The 13,045-nt window shown below is 39.4% G+C and overlaps 1 protein-coding gene across 1 annotated transcript in view; it reads left to right on the top strand.

Annotated features, from left to right (window-relative positions):
* syne2b (spectrin repeat containing, nuclear envelope 2b) overlaps positions 1 to 13,045 on the top strand; it is a 498,820-nt gene that overhangs the window by 18,533 nt on the left and 467,242 nt on the right. The window contains 3 exon segments of the mRNA XM_034159894.1: positions 5,246 to 5,341; positions 5,434 to 5,511; positions 9,768 to 9,860. Coding sequence (XP_034015785.1) covers positions 5,246 to 5,341; positions 5,434 to 5,511; positions 9,768 to 9,860 — 267 coding nt within the window.

The raw sequence follows: 13,045 nt of genomic DNA, 5'->3' as shown, positions 1-13,045 counted from the left end.
ACCTCACAGGTGTGCCATATCAAGATGCTGATTAGACACCATGATTAGTGCACAGGTGTGCCTTAGACTGCCCACAATAAAAGGCCACTCTGAAAGGTGCAGTTTTATCACACAGCACAATGCCACAGATGTCGCAAGATTTGAGGGAGCGTGCAATTGGCATGCTGACAGCAGGAATGTCAACCAGAGCTGTTGCTCGTGTATTGAATGTTCATTTCTCTACCATAAGCCGTCTCCAAAGGCGTTTCAGAGAATTTGGCAGTACATCCAACCAGCCTCACAACCGCAGACCACGTGTAACCACACCAGCCCAGGACCTCCACATCCAGCATGTTCACCTCCAAGATCGTCTGAGACCAGCCACTCGGACAGCTGCTGAAACAATCGGTTTGCATAACCAAAGAATTTCTGCACAAACTGTCAGAAACCGTCTCAGGGAAGCTCATCTGCATGCTCTGCGTCCTCATCGGGGTCTCGACCTGACTCCAGTTCGTCGTCGCAACGTCGCGCAGCCATTGAAGAGGAGTGGACCAACATTCCACAGGCCACAATTGACAACCTGATCAACTCTATGCGAAGGAGATGTGTTGCACTGCATGAGGCAAATGGTGGTCACACCAGATACTGACTGGTATCCTCCCCCCAATAAAACAAAACTGCACCTTTCAGAGTGGCCTTTTATTGTGGGCAGTCTAAGGCTCACCTGTGCACTAATCATGGTGTCTAATCAGCATCTTGATATGGCACACCTGTGAGGTGGGATGGATTATCTCAGCAAAGGAGAAGTGCTCACTATCACAGATTTAGACTGGTTTGTGAACAATATTTGAGGGAAATGGTGATATTGTCTATGTGGAAAAAGTTTTAGATCTTTGAGTTCATCTCATACAAAATGGGAGCAAAACCAAAAGTGTTGCGTTTATATTTTTGTTGAGTATATGTTGAATACATAACAGTTAGTATTTTCTGTCCCTCTAAATGACAAGAAAAGTCACATATCACAATTAAAATAATGTACTGCAACTTACCTTTACAGGGATGGCAATATCACGCATATAGCAAGTTACATTAGGTTGATATTCTTACATAGTAAGTACATGTTGAGTATATCGTAACTACAGTAAGTCAATCATCAAAATCTCCATTTCTTTATAACACATCAAGTAAAAAAAAAAAAAATAGCAGCCACAGTTTTCAGTATCAAGTTCCTTATTGGGTTAAATATGTTTAAGTTCTTACATTTATACTAGCATGTTAACAGTCTCTTTAATTCAACCATAATATGAACATTATGGTTATGCCATCATAATTGGAATTCAGTCAGTCATCCTCTATATCACTGTACCCGTCACTTTCATCAAATGTTGACATGCCATCTTCAACTACATTCTGAAGGGTCCCTAGCAGTTCTTTGAGTAGATGTTCCTTACTGTACCTCAGGGGGACACATTTGCCATTGTCAAGTGTCCAGCCATTGTTGAGTGCTGATGGAACCAGGTCTTTCTTGTTGAAGTTAAAGAGATGTGACTGATTGTTAACTTACTGCATTTTCAAGTTGTGGGTGTCTCTGTCAGGAGATATTCTTAATGTTGATTTATTGTTCAGATTTCATTCATCAAAATCTCCATTTCAGAGATGATTGACTCACTGTAGTTACGATATTCTCAACATTTACTCACTATGTAAGATATCGACGTCATATAACTTGATATATGCCTGATATTGCCATTCCTGTAAAGTTACATTTACAAACATTGTTTTGACTGTGTTGAATGTTTGGTCTCCAAAATAAAGGTCAAACATGGTCAACGTCCATTGGATTCTAAGACATGTGACATATGTTATCCTCTAACATGATAACCAAGCATTGCAGATGGCGCAAACGATTCCTTTTTAGAACCCTATTAACCCAAACAATAACTTGCATCATGTTTTACTGAAATTGGAGCAACTTTAACTTTTGACCCATATACAAACTGAAACTGACCTTTGTCACCATTATTGCTGTTTTTACTCCATAACTCCAGAATATTCAGTCATAGATAGTCCAAACTATACCTTTTTCGAATCTCTATGATCAGACAAATAATGATTGGAGCATTTTTGCATTTTTACCTCTGTGTAATTCGTTGACCCCTACCTGGCTACAGCTGTGGCCATGGTATGGCTGTCATACATTTTTTGTGTTGGCCATGGTACACTGAGGCTTAATTCTAAGTGTTGTTTTGTCACCTGAAGTGATACCGAAAACCTGCTTGGCCCATGGACTAAATAACTGGCTTCACCCAACCACTAACCTTGAGTGATGAAAAGGTTTTTGTGGTATCAATCATATTCTCTGAAAAATGGCCAAAAAATACATAAAAAACTCCCAGGGTATGGAAACTTTTCAGCACAACTGTGTGTGTGTGTGTGTGTGTGTGTGTGTGTGTGTGTGTGTGTGTGTGTGTGTGTGTGTGTGTGTGTGTGTGTGTGTGTGTGTGTGTGTGTGTGTGTGTGTGTGTGTGTGTGTCTGTGATTTTTAGTACAGTTTATTACAACCCCAATTCCAATGAAGTTGGAACGTTGTGTGAAATGTAAATATAAACAGAATACAGTGATTTGCACATCCTCTTCAATCCGGATTTCAATTGAATACACCAAAAGACGAGATATTTAATGCTCAAACTGCTAAACTTTGTTTTTGTGCAAATATTTGCTCATTTTGAAATGGATGCCTGCAACAAGTTTCAAAAAAGCTGGGACAGTGGTATGTTTACCACTGTGTTATATCACCTTTCCTTCTAACAACACTCAATAAGCATTTGGGAACTGAGGACACTAATTGTGAGTGTCATGATTGGATATAAAAGGAGCATCGCCAAAAAGCTCAGCCGTTCACAAGCAAATATGAGGTGAGGATCACCACTTTGTGATCAACTGCATGAAAAAATAGTCCAACAGTTTAAGAACAGTGTTTCTCAACATTCAAATGCAATGAATTTAGGGATTCCATCATCTACAGTCCATAATATATTCAGAAGATTCAGAGAATCTGGAGAACTTTCTACACGTAAGCAGCAAGGCCGGAAGCCAACATTGAATGCCTGTGACCTTCCATCCCTCAGACAGCGCTGCATTAAAAAAATGACATCATTGTGTAAAGGATCATACCACGTGGCCTCAGGAACACTTCAGAAAACCATTGTCAGTTAACACAGTTCGTCACTACATCTACAAGTGCAAGTTAAAACTCTAACATGCAAAGCAAAAGCCATACATCAGCAACATCCAGAAATGCCACCGCCTTCTCTGGGCCCGAGCTCATTTGAAATGGACAGATGCAAAGTGGAAAAGTGTGCTGTAGTCTGATGAGTCCAAATTGTTCAAATTTCAAATTGTTTTTGGAAATCATGGACATCGTGTCATCTGGACAAAAGAGGAAAAAAGACCATCCACATTATTACCAGCACAAAGTTCAAAAGCCAGCATCTGTGATGGTATGGGGGTGTGTTAGTGCCCATGGCATGGACATTTTACACATCTGTGATGGCACCATCAATGCTGAAAGGTACATCCAGGTTTTGGAGCAACACATGCTGCCATCCAAGCAATGTATTTTTCTGGGATGCCCCTGCTTATTTCAGCAAGACAATGCCAAGCCACATTCTGCACGTGTTACAGTGGGGCTTCATAGTAAAAGAGTGTGGGTACTAGATTTGCCTGCCTGCAGTCCAGACCTGTCACCCATTGAAAATGTGTGGCACATTATGAAGCGCAAAATATGACAACGGATACCACGGACTGCTGAACAACTGAAGTTGTACATCAAGCAAGAATCGGAAAGAATTCCACCTACAAAGCTTCAACAATTAGTGTCCTCAGTTCCCAAATATGTATTGAGTGTTGTTAGAAGGAAAGGTGATGTAACACAGTGGTAAACATACCACTATCCCAGCTTTTTTGAAACGTGTTGCAGGCATCCATTTCAAAATGAGCAAATGTTTGCACAAAAACATTAAAGTTTATCACTTTCAAAAAGTTTCAAAATTGGAATTCCTGCAGTGGCTTAGTGGTTAGCACTGTTACCTCATAGCAAGATCACTTCTCGTTTGGTCCATTCTGTTTGAAGTTTGCATGTTCTCCCTGTGCTTGTGTGTGTTCCCTCTGCATGTTCCAGCATCCTACCACGACCAAAGAAATGCAGGTTAGGTGAGATGGGAACTCTAAATTGCCCATGGGTGTGTGTGAAGGTGTTTGTCTGTCTATATGTGAACATGCTATGGACGGTCTTCCTGTCCAGGGTGTACCTGGTCCAGTGACTGCTCTGATGGGCTCCAGCTCCCCTGTGACCCTAAATTGGAATAGGCAGGTATAGAACATGAATGAATGAATACAGTCATTATTTTTAACATTTTAAATTACGTGCAAATGCCAGTGCTGATCGCATTTCGTAGATCTCAATATTTTAAAAAAAAAACCACTGTCTTCTGAAAGTGCAAGTTAACAATCAGTATTGACTGCATGCATGAGTTGTCAGCTATATGTGTGCTTCATGCTGGAGGCTGTATGAGAATGTGACTATGGAGGACAGTGGGGTTCATAAACATGGACATAAATATAGCTTTGAGGAGCATGGTTGACTGCACACAGACAGACAGCGGCAGGTGGCCGCTGTCATCCCCTTCCCTCCACTAAACAGCCAAAGCCCCATGACCCACCCGCTTGGCAACAGACTCACTCTGGACTTCACTGGAGAGTGAAATCAGAGATCATTAATACTGTCTTTAATCAGAGATCATTAATACTGTCTTTGTTCACTTTAAAGCTTATGTTGCAGCTCAACCTGAAATCACGTATGACTCATTCATGCCTGAAATGGTCAGTGTCGATTAGTAGAACTTTGTCAGAATGTCTCATTGTGATTTCTGGCAAAGGTTACAGTATATTTCAGTGTATGCACGTAAAAGTTAACATAGAAAAATGAAGCATGAATGAGATTTTGCTGTTACATGACTGTCACAGCATTGCTCAAAAAGCTGATGATTGATTTTCTAGAATTTATTGCAGAATGCATCCATGCATGTAGGCTGTGTGACAAATTTACAGTTTGCCTTGAAAATATGCTATTTGTATGTTTTGTATTTTTCCATGCAAATCTGTGCAGTTAATTTTTGATTTGTGCAGTTAATTTTTTGATATTGAAACAGTTTTTTCAAACAAGGTAGAGGCATATGTGCTAAATGAAATGTGTTTGTTGGGACAGAGGAAGCCGCCATGTGTGGTTGTGGATCTGTTCCGGGATTTATGTGATGGATCCAAACTGCTGGACCTGCTGGAGGTGATGAGTGGCGAGCAAATTGTGAGTCCGCGACTTATCTTGGCTGCAAACATGCTTCCACAGTCAACACTTTCAATTATTGAACCAGTTGACATGTTGTCTGTGTTTTCCAGAGTCGAGAGAGAGGCCGAGGAATGTTTCAGGACAGGAGCAACATTGAGAAAGCCCTCTCCTTTTTAAAGAAGAAATCGGTAAATGAAATTGTAGAATGAATGTGGGGTAAAATTATTGTTCAGGAAACTAAATCCGACAAAGGTCGGGTCAAATTTTCAAACGCCCCTACCCCAGAGGCCACGCTTACAGCGCCTCCTGTCTGATGTTCATGAAAGGTTGGCAGAAGATCCTTCTAGTTTGAGGAATTTGGCCAACATATGAGGAGTGAAAGATTTAACTGTTTGTTTGATGCATTGAGTATTTTAACCCTCTTGTTTATGTATCTGACACTTTGAGCTCTTTCTTTCATTGTGCACAAAGTCATGTTTGATGCATTGCAGGTGTCATTGTTAGTTTCCACGAGATGCAGTTTGTCATTTTCATGGTCACCAATCATTTTCCTACACTGCTAAATGTAGGTGCAGTCATCTTTGTGCCCATGGGCGTGTCTGTTGACAAATGGGGTGTGGACAAGTGCAAAGCTTGGACATTCCACCAGAAAGCAGGCTTAATGTCTAAAGCAGAGACTTTGTGATAAACCACTTATGTTCACTACACAATAATGTGCAATAGCGCATAACAGGATCATGAAACTGAATTGAATACAAAAATAACTACAGCACCGCGCTCGAGTGCAAACGTCTGTCAACACTACTTTCCAATTCTACAAAATTTTTACCTTGGAAAAAAAAAATCATGTTCAAAGTCTTGTTAGAAGTGACTTTTCACAAGCTAAATTAGATGTTATCAAATGTCAGTATGTATTTATTTCATGCACTTGTATCAAAGATTTTTTTATTGTGGTGTTGTCAGGGGGTTTTCAACTTTTTTGGTCTCTGAATTATTTTTCAGATAATTTTCATAGAACATTGGCTATCTCTTCTATGTACAATTTGTCATTGCTTTTTGCCAATTGGTTTCCAAATGTTAGCTGGAAGATAGACAAACAGGCATAAAATCGGAACCTCCACACAATTTTGGTGGTGTAAATAAATCCATAAGAGAAAAATCAGAGTGATTGATTGAGATATAATGCAAAATTTACACCAAATGGTCTTTTCAATATTAAATTCAAATGTCCACAAAATCCACAATTTGGATCAGATCCGAATCAAACTTTGTCAGATGATAGTGAGTGCCAGTCTGATCCTAACCCTCCATTTTAAATATGTGAGTGATTGGGACACACTTGATTAAGATATAATGTAAAATATACATTAAATGTGCTTTTTAATGTTAAATTTAAATGGCCACAAAATCTGTAATCTGGATCAGATCCAGATCAAACTTTGTCAATCGATAAAGGATACCATCCTACATAAATATCTCAAATATAAAAGAAATGTGATGCTTTCTGACAGAGTTATGAATTTTGAAAATGTTTTCAACGTCAGTGGATAGGATAGGGATTTTTCCAGTTTTCCAAGATTTTTCCTGACCTTGAAGATAGAATCAGTTCTTCCCTATCAGGAAATGAATCCTCTGTAAAAATTCATAACAATATATTAACCCCTTAACGCCTATTGTCGCATATATGCTACAATATTTGACTCAAATATGCAACATACCAAATTGACCAGTATGCCTGTTGTCGCAAATTTGCAACATACCATTATTATTATTATTATTATAACATTATAACATAAATTATTACCAAAATACCAGAATTACTATTTATTTGTTGTGCAAAAAGTGTAATTAATAATCTCAACATTATTTACCATCTACTTAAAGGCAAAACTTTTTTTTTTTTATATACAGCTATATAAATTCAGGCGTTAAGGGGTTAATAATTATGGGTTACAGGTTGTTCACATACAAACAAACAAACAGGGGTGAAAACACAACCCCTTATACTAACTTAATTGATGGAGGCAGTAATAAAATAAAGGAAATAACTCTTAGATACATGGTTTACGTGATATTTTCATGCTGCCAGGAGGCTGTATTTAATGTAATCATTAGCGTATTTTTGATGCAACATGAATTAAATCAATAACAATAATCAGAATTTCCTTTATTGGTCACTGTACATACATTCAATGAAATATGTCCTCTGCCTTTAATCCTAATTAGTGTTACACACAATCCAACTAGTAGGAGCAGTGGGCAGCCAGAGTCCGGTGCCCAAGGATCAACTCCACATCTAAAGATGCTGCCTTGCTCAGGCACAGAGAAAGGAGCAGACCTTAAATAAGTGTTGATTCAATTTGCGTGTCATCAGTCACTCCCATTAAGAGTTGCGCCCACTTGCAATGTGCACATTGCTATTTAGATGGCAGACTGGTAAGAAAATGCATTGCCCGTGAGCAGATCATTGCACCACTCAGGCGAAGCAATTTAGTACTCATGCCTGTAACACCTCGTCTTCCTTCAATGATGGATCTCCACATCTTATTGAGTGCAGACAGCACCCCCCACCACTCCACCCTACAACTATAAATATAATAAATTAAATAATAATATAATGACAATATAAATGCAATAGTACTATGAATATAATAACATAAATACTATATCTTGTAACTCATCAAAATAGATCAATTAAAAAAGAGCACACAATTAGGGTGTACTGATATGTCACATCAATCTGAAAAGCACCTTTGTTTTGCCTATATAATATCCCATAAACATGTCTGCCACCTGTAGGAAAATTGGAAACACCTGTGGATTAATTTACCCATAGTTTGGCTGCTACCCGCTGAACATGACCACTGGTGCAAACCTTTACTGTAGCATATACTAAAAAAATATACCATACCAAGTTTTACCAGCTAATAAGAGAAAAAGATGACACACACTACATGACAAATATGGGATAAAATGGGAAACTTAAACTGGAATTAAGGAGTGGATAGAAATTACAGCTGCCATTGGTGCTAAATCCTGTCTGGCACCATCCAGTTTGTACTGCAAATTAGTCAGTGCAAACTCAAAATACTTTTCTGGACTGTTTTTACACATGTTCTGGAATACTGTTCTGGAGTTTGTATCAAAAGGAGGATATACTGAACAGTGTCACCTGGTGGATGGTTCACAGTGTAAATCCATATCATGTACATTGTTTAAGGGCCCGGTCCCATGGGCGTTTAGGAAGATTTGCGTACGAATTGCGCACAGGATTGATTCATATTCGCTAAACATCTGCAATATCCGTGAAACATGCTTGTATGAGTCGGCTGACAACTGCACACGTTCGCAATTATCCGCAGAGGCACGTTTTTCCATTGCCAGGATATTTGAGCTGCACAAAATTTTGGTTGCGGATGACATCCGCCTTACGTACACAATACATAGTCAACACATACTCAATCTATGCACTGTATATTTGCCGTTATCCGCTGATATCCGCAACTGACGGGGTATTGCAGCTTGGCAGCGGACTGGGACAGTGTGTAAAATGGATACATTGTGTGCCTATCATGTCCACGTCACGAACTACAATATGATGTAGCGACTCCATACACAGTGGTCACGAATAAAGCCGTTGTATTACGTCACCTTTGCATCTGATTTGCAGACAATTTGCGAATGCATACCAGACACTCCCTGTAAACCCAAAGTACCATAACAGACATCGACATACCTGCCAGTCAGTGCCAGTCCAGCTGTGGAAACATACAGATGTACTTATGGATCCCCAAAAACGCCATCCAACAACATAAATGCGCACTGACACGAGCATGTTTTGCTTCACGCAGCAGCACGACCTGTGTTCTGACGATCCCATCCACTGTGTTCACAGATGGATGCAGTTCTTTGTTCCACCGGCTGCCACACACTCTGCGCTGGACACTGTGTATATGAAATAATTATTTTGTGGCAGATTAATCATACTTCCTGCAAATTTGCCGATGAAAACGGCTCTAATCACTTCCTGAATCAGAGAGGAGGCTGCAGCCTTAGGGCCCGGTCCCACTGAAGGAGACCGGGCCCTAATGCTATAGTGCAGTAAAAACACCAGAAATACATTGCACTCAACTTTAGAGGTTTATGCTGGCCTACAGTGCAACTGCTTTCTGCTGCCTCACAATAGCGGTGCATCAGCACTGTGCCTCACCACACCTCACTTTAAGACCAACACACCCATGGGTGTAGTTAAGTGCAAGTACATTTGATGACATTTGCACTGCGCCGTGTGCTACTTTGGGCTGAATATAAAATAAGGCCCAATGACTAAAATAGTTTTTATTATTTTTGTCTTTTTTTCTGTCAGTGAGAGGAGTAAGACAAATTTCAATCAGTAACAATGATATGGCAAAAGGTCTTGAATCTTGAACTGTTTTCTCCACAGATCAAATTGGTCAACATAAACATTCCCGACATCATTGATGGTAAACCATCCATCATCCTAGGCCTCATATGGACGATCATTCTACAGTATCATGTGAGTTTATTCTGCTTATTCTTTATTGAATCCTTCTTGAGGCTTTTATAACCTGTGTTTTGTATTGTTAAATTTAAAATTTCTGTTCTTATCATCTTACAAATTGACATTTATATTGGGTGTCAGATAATAACTTCAAATACTGTACTGTTTATTCATATTTACATTGCAAATCATTTGTACAGTTGTATGCAAGTTTGGGCACCCCTGATCATTTTCATGATTTTCCTTTATACAGTGAGGAAAATAAGTATTTGAACACCCTGCAATTTTGCAAGTTCTCCGACTTAGAAATAGTGGAGGGGTCTGAAATTTTCATCTTAGGTGCATGTCGACTGTGAGACAACGTGTAATGTGGTAAGTAAGAATATATATGTAACAATCAGTGTTGCCACAGTTACTTTGAAAAAGTAATCCAATTACTGATTACTGATTACTCCTTGAAAAAGTAACTTAGTTACTTTACTGATTACTCAATTGTAAAAGTAACTAAGTTAGATTACTAGTTACTTTTTTAGTTACTTTCCCCAACTGCCGACAACAACTCACTTTATAGTCACCCTTTCTTGACTTCAATGAAAATAAATACTTGTTTTATAAAAAGTAAAATAAAGACCTCTTTCTTGACCTCATATTTAACTGTTGACAGCACTGTAACAGTAAAACTTGCAATTTCAAACCTACATTGTTTAGAAATGTAACTATTAAATTCTAACTCTCTAAACATTTTACTTTTCGAAATTATTATTATTTTAAGCAATATTAGTAGTTGTAGTAAAAAACCTTCAAAACTGGACCTTTAATCTAGGGGTGTTGTGGGGGGAGGGGGGCACATCCTTGCCCCACGCCCCCATTCCATCTGGATTCGCCCCTGCTTTGGCGTTTGAGCACAAAGAATGGATAACATTTATTTATGCTGAAAACAGGACCAGATTTACAGGTAAGAAAGTTTTATTACGTTTTCACATCATGTGGTCCTCAGAAAGAGAGTTTAGGTGTATTTGAGTGGAAAATAGTGTTAGTTGTTGATGCGTCGCGGAGGATCAGCTGTTTTTAACGAGACGATACGGAGCGGCTCAGCTCAGAATTCTAAATAAAGGAGGGGAAAAAGTATAAAAATGTCTTTGTAAAGCTCAGTGCAGGTGTGCTGATCACCGCGCTTTAGGAGGTGAGGACGAGTCGAGCAGCTGCAAAAAACCGTGGATGAAAAGCTCACAGCTCGCTTAAAGTGGGCAGTTCAGTCGAACCCCGACCTCCTGCCCACAGACCAAGTTTAATGCTGCTGTCGACCCACAATGAAAAATAATAGTAATGCACAGTGACATGGAGAAGTAACTTTAATCTGATTACTGATTTGGAAAGATTAACGCGTTAGATTACTCGTTACTAAAAAAAGTGGTCGGATTAGAGTAACGCGTTACTAAGTAACGCGTTACCGGCATCACTGGTAACAATACAAGTGAGAGTGCACTTAGTGGCCACCAGGACCTGTGAATATCAACAAGGCTTCACAAATCACATGCAAACATAATCTCTACTGTATTTTCTGTAGGGTTCTGTATTTTGTGATTTATATATTGATGCAAAGTATATGACAAAACATATTGCATTTTCATCTACATGGTATTGTCTCTACAAGTAGAGTCTCCAATCGGAGAATCTACTGGCAGAATCCCGGTAGACACTCCAATAGGAAACTCTACTGCACTACAGCCCGCTTAAAATCACACCACAGATTTTCAATCATATTCAGGTCTGGGGACTGAGATGGCCATTCCAGAACATTGTACTTGTTCCTCTGCATGAATGCCTTAGCCAATTTTAAGCAGTGTTTAGGGTCGTTGTTTTGCTGAAAGATCCAGCCCCGGCGCAACTTCAACTTTGTCACTGATTCATAAACATTGTTCTCAATAATCTGCTGCTATTGGCTGGAATCCATATGACCCTCAACTTTATCAAGATTCCCAGTACCTGCACTGGCCACACAGCCCCACAGCATAATGGAACCACTTCCAAATTTTACTGTGGGTAGCAAATGTTTTTTCTTGGAATGCTGTGTTCTTTTTCAGCCATACATATTGCTCCTTGTTATGTCCAAATAACTCAATTTTAGTTTCATCAGTCCACAGCACCTTATTACAAAATGAAGCTGGTTTGTCCAAATGTGCTTTAGCATACCTCAAGCAACTCTGTTTGTGGCATGTACGCAGAAAAGGTTTCCTCTGCATTACAGCATCATACAACATCTCTTTGTGCAAAGTGCACTGTATAGTTGAACGATGCACAGAGACACTATCTGCAGCAAGATCATGTTGTAGGTCTTTGGAGCAGGTCTGTGGGTTGACTATGACTGTTCTCACCATCCTTTGCTTCAGCTTATCTCCCAATTTTCTTGGTCTGCCACTTTGGGTCTTAACTAGTACTGTGCCTGTGGTCTTCTATTTCCTCACTATGTTCCTCACAGTGGAAACTGACAACTGAAATCTCTGAAATAGCTTTTTATATCTTTCCCCTAAACCATGCTGTTGAACAATCTTTGTTTTCAGGTCATTTGAGAGTTGTTTAGAGGCTCCCATGTTGCCACTCATTACAAGAGAAGCAAAGAGGGGAAACATTTGCAAATGAGCACCTTAAATACCCTTTCTCATGATTGGATTCACCTGTGTAAGGAGGTCAAGGGTCAATGAGCTTGCCAAACCAATTTTGTGTTCCAATAATTAGTGCTAAATGTATTCAAATTAATAAAATGACAGGGGTGCCCAATTTTATGTACCTGACTCTGATCAGAAACTCTACTAGTAGAGTCTTTGATCCGAGAATTGACTGGCAGAATCAGAGACTCTGCCAGTAGGGACTCCAATTGGAGACTCTACTAGTAGAGACTCCAAGCCATTCATTATCATCAAAAGATGATATCTAGACATAGAATGACAGCAATACCTTACTGTGGAAAATTGACAAATATCTGCCATATCAACTTCACTTTAGAGCCACACCATGCTGAAGTGATCACAGTAAGAAAGTAAGAACTTGTAATCAACAGAAACTCTACTAGTAGATTCTCCGATCGGAGAATCTACTAGTAGAGTTTCCGATTGGAGTGTTTACCGGGATTCTGCCAGTAGATTCTCCGATTGGAGACTCTACTTGTAGCGACAATACAATGTAGATGAAAACGCAGTATG

The sequence above is a fragment of the Thalassophryne amazonica genome, chromosome 19 (genome assembly GCF_902500255.1).
Source record: "Thalassophryne amazonica chromosome 19, fThaAma1.1, whole genome shotgun sequence".
Classification (NCBI taxonomy): domain Eukaryota; kingdom Metazoa; phylum Chordata; class Actinopteri; order Batrachoidiformes; family Batrachoididae; genus Thalassophryne; species Thalassophryne amazonica.
Note: the sequence above shows the minus strand (reverse complement) of the source record. Positions and strands in the feature narration are given on the sequence as shown.